Source organism: Mastigoproctus giganteus, chromosome 12 (genome assembly GCF_048544385.1).
Source record: "Mastigoproctus giganteus isolate SK-2022 chromosome 12, ASM4854438v1, whole genome shotgun sequence".
Classification (NCBI taxonomy): domain Eukaryota; kingdom Metazoa; phylum Arthropoda; class Arachnida; order Uropygi; family Thelyphonidae; genus Mastigoproctus; species Mastigoproctus giganteus.
The window spans coordinates 176,042,116-176,054,364 of record NC_143586.1 but is presented as its reverse complement, the minus strand read 5'-3'; the positions used below and the strand labels follow the sequence as shown (position 1 = coordinate 176,054,364).

The 12,249-nt window shown below is 38.8% G+C and overlaps 1 protein-coding gene across 1 annotated transcript in view; it reads right to left on the bottom strand.

Annotated features, from left to right (window-relative positions):
- LOC150077613 (uncharacterized) overlaps window positions 1-12,249 on the bottom strand; it is a 278,408-nt gene that overhangs the window by 103,948 nt on the left and 162,211 nt on the right. The window contains exon 11 of the mRNA XM_090385960.1: window positions 3,573-3,646. Within this exon, the coding sequence (XP_090242086.1) occupies window positions 3,573-3,646 (74 nt within the window). The remainder of the gene's footprint in view (window positions 1-3,572; window positions 3,647-12,249) is intronic.

Sequence of the window (12,249 nt, the reverse complement as noted above, 5' to 3'; positions counted from 1 at the left end):
AAACAAAAACCTATATATTTTTGCAACCCGACCCATATAGTCAAATTGTCAGAACGCATTACATTAAAATACATACTAATAATACCTCGATCAGTGTGGTTTCGCATAGCACGGTATTTTTTTGGCACAAATTAACCATGCTATGCGAGGTATTCCTGTATATGGGCTGTGATAGGGTGACTAAGAGTAGTAAAAAGGTGCATGTATTCTTGCATGTACATCAAGGCATCAAAAGCAGATATTGTTGGGATATCAGAGACGTGGTGTCACACAGACATAAGCAGTAGAATTGGAATTTGAGGAGTACAATATGTACATGTGTTATGTTATGTTATTTGGTTTTTAGGAGCATTAGCAACTAAGGCCATATTGCTCCGGTGTGGTGGTCACTTATTGACCTTTCCACATGCGCCGTATTTGGTGGACAATATGTACAGAAAGGATAGAAAGGACAAGAAGGGAGGAAGGGTTATGCTGTTAGTTAAGAAACACACAAAATCTAAGGAAGTGTATCCAATTGATGTTGGTGGACAATGCAATGTTGAGTCTGTTTGTTGTAACATAAGCACTGGGAAATGAAAAATGAGAGAAGCCTAATGAATCTGATGAGTATAATGAGAAATTGTGCAAAGAAATAGAGAGGGCCAGTAAATCATAATGTCCTATAATGGGGGATTTTAACTTTCCAGATATTGACTGGAACTTGTGGGTTGGTCACTCACAAACTAGCAGGACCTTCATGGATTAATGGATGACTGTTTTCTACAGCAACATGTTCGAGAGGCAACCAGAGGGAGTAATACTCTTGATCTGATTATTACCAGTGATTATTCATGTATTAAGAATTTGCAGATAAAGGAACCACCGGGTGATAGTGATCACAATGTACTGATGTGGGAATCACTTAGAGATATAACTAACATCAGGGGTAAGGGGAAGGGCTTTTGCTTTCGTAAAGGTGACTACAGTGGTCTCAGACAGTTTTTAAATTCTGTACAGTGGGATCAACTGATTGAATTCTAAATGGGAAGCCTCCAGGGACTTAATTTTGGAGGCTACTAGCCTTTTTGTCTCAACTAAGAAATACTGTTCAAGGTTTAGGCCTAAATGGGTGTCAGACGAATTTATGAGGCTTGTGGCAAAGAAGAAAAATGTATGGGACGTATAAAAAGTATCAGGTGACACAGAAGCCTAAATGCAGATATAAGCTAGTCTGTCAAGTCACAAAGGAGGTTAGGCAGGTGAAGGCAGATTATGAGAAATCTTTGGCAAAGGATGCAAAGAAAAACAGTAAAGAGTTCTTTACTTATGTAAACTCTAGAAGGAAAGGATGAATCGGATTGGACCACTTAACACAGATGGGTTGACTATTGATGATCATGCTCAGGTAGCTGATAAACTGAATGAGTATTTTGCATCTACATTCGCACATGAGGAGTTATTCAATGAGGGGAGTGTCAGAAGTTTATCAAACTCTAACAGGGAGTTGAGTGATTTTGTAATACTGAGAGCAAAGTGGAGGAGAAATTCTTGAAGTTAAATATAAAAAAGGCACCTGGGGTGGATAGGATCTATCCAGTTATATTAAAGGAGGCAGCAAAGGAAGTAAGCAAACCCCTTAGCCATAATTATGAGTGAGAGTTTCCTTGGACTCAGGGGAGGTCCCTATGGACTGGAGGTGTGCAAATGTATCACCAATTCACAAAGGGGGTTCATCAAAAGGTGACACAAGTAACTATAGACTTGTTAGTTTAACTTGTGTTCCAGGGAAAATAATGGAATCATAATCTGGTTAAAGAAGCATTGCAGGATCATCTAGACAAGAGTGCAGTAATAGTTAAGAAAGTGCATGGGTTTGTTAAGGAAGGTCTTGTCTGACCAATTTGTTTGGATATTATGATGTGGTCACAAAGGAACTGAATGCCAAAAATAATTTTGATATCATATACTTGGATTTCAGGAAAGCTTTTGATAGTGTTGCACATGGAAGACTGCTGTACAAATTGGAGAGGTATGGCATCAAGGGTAAGCTGCTACAATGGATAAAGGGATGGTTGAGTGGGAGACGACAGAGAGTGGTAATCAATGGACACTGCTCTTCATGGACAAATGTTATTGGTGGAGTTCCCCAGAGCTCGGTGTTGGGCCCGCTGTTGTTTTGCATATTTATCAATGATATTGATGAAAGTATATCAGGTGTAATGTTCAAGTTTGCAGATGATACAAAGGTTGGAAGTGTTGTTCATGACAGTAAAAACAGTATGCTACTCCAACTGGATCTAGATAAATTGGGCAAATGGGCTGAGAAGTGACTTTGACAAATGCAAAGTACTGCATATGGGTAGCAATAACCCAATAGAAACGTACCAACTGTGTCGTACTACACTCAGGGAAGTGGAAAGTGAAAAAGATGTGGGGGTAATTGTGCCGTCAAATATGAAGTTCGCTGACCGGTGCATACGGACTGCCAGAGCAGGTCATGGAGTCTTGTCAATGATATACAGGAATTTTTATAGCAGGGATAAGGAGGTGATTATCCCCTTGTATAAGGTAATGGTCAGGCCACACCTAGAGTACTGTGTACAGGTTTGGAGGCCTCGTTTAGGAAGGATGTAGAGTTGCTAGAACGAGTACAAAGAAGGGCAAAAAGGTTGGTGAAGGGGAACAAAGGGGTGCTCTTACCAAGAAAAGCTTAAGTTCTTCAGATTGCAGCATCTGAAGAGTAGGCACCTGTGAGGTGATCTGATTGAGGTGTATAAAGTCTTGAACGGGATGAGCAAGCTGAATGCTGATAGGATTCGTTGTGGAAGTTGATAGCCTAAATAAATTTAAGGATGAGCTGGTCTAGCATTTAAACAATGGAGGGGTGGTTTTTTTTTTTTTTTGGCTGATGCTGCATAAGCTTGCTTTCTTGCATCATATGCCTATACTAATGCTAATGTTAAACTAGTTTGTGCAATTCTCGTGTAATTAAAGGCTCAATTGTCCCAGAAGAGCATAAGACTAGGCAATTTATTTAATTTAAGCCAATTCAACTTTCTTAAAATCTTTCTAATGACGAAATTAAAAGTGCCATATTCACAAGTTGTTAAAGAAAAAGAAAGGAATTTTTAATTAAAAATAGCACCATCCATATTTTATGCAAGGCCAATACCATGCAAACACACTATAGAAGGCAATGTTAATAATTTTTTTCCTATAAATAAAGCATAGTTGACACGAATAGTCAAAGGATTTTGGATGTTGCAAAATGCTGATTTTGGAAAACCGAAAAAAAATTTTGGAGTAATTTTCAATTGAGGGAGATTAAAATTCTTATGTTCAAACTCATTAATTTATCATATCTTTCATTTTTAATTTGGTTTAAAATTGGCATATGATAAGTCAATTGAACCCTGAACCTGATAATTGTAGGAAAACTATATGCAATTTTTTCTAAAATATGAGATACAGGGGATTGTATACAAAAGAAGGTTGTTCTCCAAACTAATCAATTACAATGATCTATCAAAGAGTTCTTAATCACAGATTATGCATCAATTAATTACTGTAATTATTTTCTGTCTACTTACTGGAGCAAGACAGCATCCTTCTGATTGGGAGTCACCCTGACAGCAATTATAACGAGTTTCTAAAGTTCCAGCAACTGAAATATAAATTAAAATAATTTATTTCACAAAAATTTATATAGATTCTAATGCTGATATGCAGAAGCATTATGATTACATCTAATTAACAATAAATAACATACGAATTTAAAAAAAAAAGTAATTATTGTCCTCTATAGAGGGCAGTAATCACTTTTATCAGTTTAAAGACAGATAAATGCAAGATTAGGTAACTGAGTAACAATGGAATATTTGTCCCTGTGGACGAACTATCTATAAAACAGACATTGGAAAATGACAGCTTAACCCAAACAATTAGGGAAAAAAGTGGCCTAATCTAAATTTAGGACTGAGAAAGAGTAATAAAGCCTTTTTTTTTTTGTTTTTTCACTGAATATAAACATATTTATATTTAATGAAAAGCACAAAGAAATGAGAAGGCTAGGGTGACCAGACACCGCAGTTTCCTGAAATTTTAAATATGTGACTTATCCATTAGTTTTTAATGGCATGTTTCCATTACACATGCATATGCACCTATTGTCTTCACAAATGATGAAAGAAAGTAAGATTGTATGGCATCAGTAAAAAAAAAACACAGTTTAAGAATTTGTCTAGTTCTCCCTTGATCCCTTGTATGTCTGATATATGTCATAGTGGCAAGATCCAATCTTCCTTACATTTTGAGGGTACAGCTCTAAAACGGTGTTCACAAGCCGGTCGCTAGTAAGGACTGAACCTATTGGTAACTCTTTAGGAGCCTTCTGGAACAGCTAGTGTATAATCTTGCTATCTCTACTCTGCCAGATAGTGACTAGAGGGAGTCCGAGTAGTGTGTATGCAGGGGCATTGTCGAGGCCACGTTATGTCAAGGACCTGGGTATATTCTTACTATGTGTACACCATATCAAAAATTTCATTACTTCATACAGCATGTCCCCCCCCCCCAATTTTTATAACTATTGAATACACCATGAATTGTCAAATTAATAGAGTAAGCTTATTACTCTATTAGTTTGACAGCTAATAGAGTAAGCTTAAGATCTGCGAAAAGATCTAAACCTCCCAAACATTTACTAGTTCATTTCACAAATATACGTGGTCTCAATTCTAATCTCAACGATGTCCATTTCCACTTGCAGTCAACCAAACCCCATGTACTTTTCTGCAGAATCTCAGTTATCAGTTGATTCAACTACTGTTCATCTCAGTTGCCCAAACTATTCACTGTAGGATTCCTTTCGCCTCAAAAGTGGTACTTGGGCATATGTCTGTTCTGATATTCCCTGTCAGAGACTTGGTAATTTCGAATCTCCTCTCTTCGATCTTCTCTCGCTTAAAATCTCTATACCTGATTGTGTAAAATTCATCTGTTGTCTTTACTGTTCTCCCAACTCCACTAATCACTTGGAGCTCTTTGACTTCCTCTCTTTGCAACTTGACTTTCTCCAGTCCAACTTTCCTAACAGTGAGGTAATTTTCCTTGGTGATTTTAATGTTCACAACTCCAGCTGGCTTCCATTTTCTAGTCACACAGACCCAGCAGGTCGAGATGCTGAGGCTTTTGCAATTACTAATGACCTAGCACAGATTGTTCATTTACCTACAAGAATACTGGACAATCCTAACCATACAGCCAACACGCTTGATACTTTCTCATAAACAACCCTTCAAAGTACACAGTCGAAGTGAGTGGTGCACTTTAGGCACCTCAGATCACAACTTGGTGATTGTCTCTTCTCCAATGGAGCCTTTATCTCATGGCTATTCACAACCTCATTTTGTTTGGCAATACCAGAACACAAAATGGGATGATCTGCTAGATTTCTTTTCTTTTCCTTGGTCTGATTACTGTTTCAAAACTTCTTATGTCAACGTTTGCTCAGATCGTGCAGTGAAATTATTCTTGCAGGAATGGAATCCTTTATCCCACACTTCACTTTAAAATCTCGTCCTTTATCTAAACCTTGGTTTTCCAATAAATGCGCTAAAGCTGTTCAAGAGAAGAATGTTTTGCGTATCATAATTGGCTTGTTTCTAATTCTTAAGTTTCATTTTCTGCCTACACCAAAGCTCGCAACAATTGTAAAGCAGTTATTAATCAGTCCAAACTAAATTTTGAACAGGCTAAGAGTAGAAAACTTGCTTCTTGCCCTAATGGTAGCCGGGCATTCTGTTCTCTTGCCAAAGCTATTGGCCGCAACTTTTGCCCATCTCTGTTCCCACTTCTGTCAAAACCAGATAGTTCTGTTGTCACTTCAGCCAAGGATAAAGCTGAACTGCTAGCAACTCTTGTATTAATGATCTTGGTAAAATACCTACCACCATTCTCAACATGCTCCATTCAATGACTCCTGTGGTTTTCCGTCAAAAGGATGTCAGAAGAATTTTGGCAAATCTTGATGCTAAGAAAGCTTCAGTCCCTGATGGCATTTCTCCCCTTGTTCTCAAAATCTGTGCCCCTGAAATTACTCCTGTTTTTTGATGCCTTTTTTCAGAAATACCTTTATTCCAAAGGTGTTTTTCCTTCTGCTTGGAAATTTGCTCATATCCAGGCAGTTCTTAAAAAGGGTGACAAATCCCTCCCATCCAATTAATTCTACTCTTTCTAGAGTAATGGAGAAATCAATTAACCGCCAACTCTTAAACTACTTAGAAACCTTCCATCTGATCAACGATCATCAGTATGGATTCCGTCAGTGTCAATCCACTGGTGTTATTCTGGCTTATGTTACCCATTTATGGACAAACAAAGGAAAAGTTCGGCAAAACACAAGCAGCTGCTCTAGACATCTCAAAGGCTTTCAATCGTGTTGGGCATAAAGGCCTTCTAAACAAGCTTCCATCTTATGCTTTGCCAAGTGTTTTTTGCAATTGGTCATCCAGTTTTCTCTCTGATCACTCACTGAGGGTGATGGTACATGGCTCTCTGTCTTCAAACTTCTCCACTAATGCTGGCATCCCCCAAGGTTCAGTTCTTTCCCTCTTGTATATTAATGACCTTCCACTGACTGGCAATCCGATCTATAGTTTTGCCGATGATAGCACATTGCATTCCAGTTTCCATTTTGTGAAACCTTGCCCTGCTCAATCAGCTTCAATTCTCAAATATCTGCTGCTACCAATTCCTTAAATGCTGATCTCAAGGTAATTCTCCAGTGGGGCAAAGACAACTTATTTGATTTCAACCCTTCTAAAATTCAGTCTTGTCTTATATCTCGCAAAAAGGATCCTTCTGCTCCTGTGCTTATCTTTGGTGACTCCAATTTCTAGGCAAGTTGATATATGGGGATTACTCTGACTTCTAATCTCTCTTGACACAAGCACATTACAAATATTGCTTCTGCTGCATCTAAAAAAAACTTGGTTTTCTCTTTTGTTCTCAGCGTTACTTTTCTTCCAAACAGCTGCTCACTCTGTACAAATCGCAAATCCGCCCTACAACGGAATATTGTTCTCACATCTGGGGCGGTGCCCCCAAAATCTCTCTCAGGCTTCTAGATTCCATTCAGAAGAGGGCAGTTAGGTTAATTAATGATTCATCTTTAACAGTCTCTCTCCACTTGCTGTCTCATAGACGTACTGTTTCTGCTGCATGCCTTTTCTGAATTGGCTTCTATAATTCCTGCTCTCTCTTTCACAACGGTCCGAACACGTGCCGCCACCAGCCAACATCCATTTACTGTCCAAATAAAAACTCACAGAACTAACTTTTCATCTTCCTCCTTTATTCATCCGTTTTCTGGAACAACCTTCATACGTATTTCTTGAAAATTACAGTCTACAGAAGTTAAAGTTTAATGTCAACAAATATTTTCTTTCGTCTTCTCAATTACCATACCCAAGCATGGTACTAAGTACTATAGGTTCTAATACCTCTTGTGTTTGGGGTTTTCATAAAAAAAAAAAAAAAAAATCCATTTTTAGGAATTCACAGTTTGCACAGACAGGCTCCTGGCTTTTGTTTGGGCATGACTTAAAATCGTGGCCCTTTTCTGAGCAGTAACCACAAGTTGCAATGGCCTCGGAACAGGTGTGTGACGTGTGGCCAAATTTACAATGCCTGTAGCAACTAAAGTTTAACACTGACAAATGCAAAGTACTGTATATGGGTAGAAGTAACCCCAGAGGAACGTACCAATTGTGTGGTACTACACTTAGGGTGGTAGAAAATGAAAAAGACTTGGGAGTAATAGTGCAGTCAGATATGAAGTTTTCTGAGCAATGCAGACGGGCTGCAAGAGACAGGTCATTGGGTTTTGTGAATGATATACAGGAATTTCGCTAGCAGGGAAAAGGAGGTGATTATCCCTTTGTATAAGGTAATGGTCAGGCCATGCTTTGAGTACTGCGTACAGGTCTGGAGGCCTCATTTTAGGAAGGATGTAGATTTACTTGAGTGTGTACAGAGAAGTGAGGGGAATGAAGGGATCCTCTTACCAAGAGAGGCTTAAGTTCTGCCTATTTTTTTTTTTTTTTTTTTTTTTTATGAAAACCCCAAACACGAAAGGTATCAAAACCTATAATACTTAGTACCGTGCATGGGTTGAAGGAGAAGTATGGGGGAGGGGGATGCCGGAAACTTTGTTCTAGAGACTAAACATGGGTTTCGCCACTTCAAGCCTCCAATAAGCAAAGTGGTGGTATTTCACCGGTTGATGAAAGTCATCTACCACCTACAACTGCAGGGGCTGGATACTAGGCACCTGCAAGGTGATCTGACTGATGTGTATATGGACTTGAATGGGTTGAGCACACTGAATTCTGATGGGATTCTTTCACTCGCTCAGATTACGAACCTAAGGGGCATAAATTCAAATTGAGGAAAGACAGTTCAGATGTGCGGAAATTTGCCTTTAGCCAACAGGTGGTTAATTGCTGGAACAAACTTCTATCTGTCATTGTGGAAGTTGATAGCTTAAATAAATTCAAGGAGGAACTGGACAAACTTTTAGAGGGAATGTTTGTGTGAATTTTTTTTTTTTTTTTTTTTTTGGCTGATGCTACACAAGCTCATAACGCTTACTTTCTTGCATCACATGCCTCTATTACTATTATTTGGATACACCCACATGCTCACAGAAGCGGTGGCTGTCCCAATTCACGTAGATCCTTTACTTTGTTTTGAGCCTTTCTTACTGCTGTAGATTCTACATGCCACCATGCTTTAAGAAATGGTGGAATCCAAATTGGTTTGTGAAAGTTGTACTTGCCATCCAGTTGGCGTCAACTCAATGATCCAATTTGTGCTGTTGCCAGTTTTGGACTTTGTCGAATACTTTGGGTAGACTAATCATTACAACAAGACAATGATGAGAAGCACAGCTTTAAGCTGTGCAGAACTTTATCAACTAAACAACAGGAGGCATGGGGAGTACTGCAAATTATGATGTGGCCGGCCTTTGTTATCCTGGATGGAGTGGGTATGATCCATTTTTAGGGATTCACAGTTTGCACAGACAGGATCCTGGCTTTTATTTGGGCATGACCTAAAATTGTGGCCCTTTTCTAAGCAGTGACCACAAGTTGCCACAGCCTGGGAACAGGTGTGTGACATGTGGCCAAATTTACAACACTTGTAGCACTTTGGCACGGCCAAATGCTCACGGAAATGGTGGCTGCCCCAATTCGCGTAGATCCTTGTTTGTGAAAGTTGTACTTGCCATGCAGTTGGTGCTAATTCAGCAATCCAATTTGTGTTGTTGCCAGATTTGGACTTTGTCAAGTACTTTGGGTAGACTAATCATTACAACAAGACAATGATCCGAAGCACTGTGCAGGAACTTTATCAACTTAGCAACAGGGGGGGGGGTACTGCAAATTATGATGTGGCCACTACAGTTGCCTGACTTAAACCCAAAGACAGCATTTGCAGACATTCCATCAAATGGAATGCTTAAGATTCTCAGTATTAGACTGCAGTACGGTAATTGTTGCATCTGTCAATATCTGATCTGTAATTGGGTAGTGACAGCAATGGATTGTTGGATAATTTGGTCATCTAGTAATACAGTGGGGCCCCCAACATCTGATGGTAATTCGTTCTACTAAACCCATTGTATGTTGAAACCAATAATACATTGATTTTCTGTAATTCTTTCTCCAACAACACATAAAATAGTTATTTCTTGCATGTTATACTTCATTTTTACATTAAAAATGAGTTTTTTTTATAAAGATTATTTAATAAATAGTCATAAAATATCTTAAAAAAAAAAAAAAAAAACAGACTTGAAGTGCAGAGCTGATGAAATCAATGGTGGTGTGGTGGTGGGACTATATCAAGCATCACACGTCTTTTCAGTCTTTTGTTGCTACTGGCAAGGAAACTGTCCAAATGGACTGATTTTGACGACTTTTTTTGTAGCTTCCTGAAGTAGTGTCACTCTTTGTAATTTTCTCCAAGTCTTGTAGCTCCTCCTTTGTTAGCTCACACCAATGAGCATCAATAAGTTCCTCCACATTCCATTGATTTACCAAGAGTGACAATATCATTTGTCAAAGCACCATCATCTTCAAATCAGTCAATGTTAAGAATAATTAAAGGCCAGATCTTTTTCCAGGCTGTATTTAAGCACCTGGTGGAAACATCATTCCAAGAACTTACAATCACACAGTCCAGCATGTTGAACTTCGACCTCCAAAAATCTTTGAGGGTGAGAGCATTTTCACCAGAGGTCGCTGCAAAGCAACTTGCAAACATTTTCGTGGTGTAGATTTTCTTGAAGTTTTCAATCAATCGCTGATTTCACTGAAGAAGAGGAGTGGTGTTGGGTGGCAAAAATTTGACTTGAACAAAGTCAAATTGTACCTGAAGGGATTGAACAAGATTGGGATCATGGCCTGGCGCATTATCCAGCAGGCAGGCGGGGTGCCTTCACAGGAAACTTATTTTTCTCAAGATAACTTCAAGCTCCCATTCATTGAAGACATTCTGTAACCCAGGCCTTCTTGTTACTATGCCAAAACACTCCCAGCATGCATTTGTCAACCTTTTGTTGTTTAAATACTATGGGGGTATTAGAGTGATACACAATCAAAGGTAGCTTAAAATCTCAAGAGGCACTGGCACCCAACAGAAGAGTGAGCCTATCTTTCATAGGCTCACTCTTCGTACATTGAAAAAATGCAAGGTATTGCATTTTTTCAATGTTCGAAACTTCATCCACCCTTAGTGATGTACGTGTTCCTGTGCATTCGCTTCCAGAAGAGGCCAATTTCGTAAATGTTAAAAACCGTCTGGGGAAGATAACCCTCCTGATCAACTAACTCTTTGAATTCAATTTTAAAGGTCTCAGCTGCTTTTGATATTTGCCTTTTTTTTTTTTTTTTTTGAAGCACTTGAACCAGCCTCTGCTGGCTTTAAAGTCTTCAAAGTGCACAGCACTGCCACTGGTTGATGGAGCTTAAAGTTTCAGATCGTCATAGATCTGAAACTGGATCTGAGTGATGTTCCGTGCACCACACACTGAGCAATAACAAAGACGGCAATTGGTTGAGAACAATCGTACAAGTGATGTTCCGTGTGCCATGCATCTGAAAATTTCCACCCATGTATCATTCCAGCTATATAGGAAAGCCATCGGTACTTGCAAATATCATCGGTCCTTAAAATATAAAAATATTGCTTAGCAGCAAATGATGCAAGAAAGCAAACTTATAAATAAATAGCAAAAAAAAAAAAAAAAAATCCACAAATAAAAAACCCTGCACACTTCACCCATTCATACTCTCTGACAATCTGCCTAGTTTTCTCTTTCACCCATTTCCACAATAACAGATGGTAGTTTGTTCCAACAATCAACCATCTACTGATTGATTGATTGTTGGAACAAACTACCTGAAGGCAAATTCCCACACATGTATCCTGCAACCACCCATTAATGTGTTAAAAATGGCATCAATATTTAGCTTACTCATTCAATCCATTCAAGGCCTTAAACACCTCAATCAGATCTCCAGATCCTGCAATTTGCAGACAAATGCATTTCTTTGTAAGAGCACTCTTTTGTTCCCTTCACCAATCTGGTTGAATTCTCTCCACATGTTCCAGAAGAGCTACATCCTTCCTAAAGTAAGGCCTCCAGACCTGCATACAGTACTCAAGATGCAAACTAATCATGGCCTTATACAAACGGATAATTACCTCCTTATGCCTGCTAGCAAAGTTTCTGTATATCATTAACAAAACCCCCTGAGAGCTGTCCTGACAGTACTGCTCAGAGAACTACATATCTGACTGCACAAGTACCCCTAGGGCTTTTTCATTAACCTGAGTAAGGAAGAAGACCTGGGAGGAAATACCACAACCTTTTTGTGGTATGTGAGTTAACCTTATTAATTCTGGGGAGTGAAAAAAATGTTAATCTTAGATTACTGTTATACCATATGCAATACCTTGCATTTTTTCAATGTTAAACTTCAACTGCCATTTCCCAGCCTAATCAACCTAATTTTCCTACATCTTGTTGCAGTAGCTCACCCTGATTACTGTCATTAACCACTGTGCCAACCTGTATCTGTAAACTTAGATGTAAGCCTAATCACCAATATCATTTATTAATATTGAAAACAACAATGAGCCCAGAAACGAACCTGGGCACTCCACTAATAATATTAGTCCATGAAGAGCAGTGCCCAT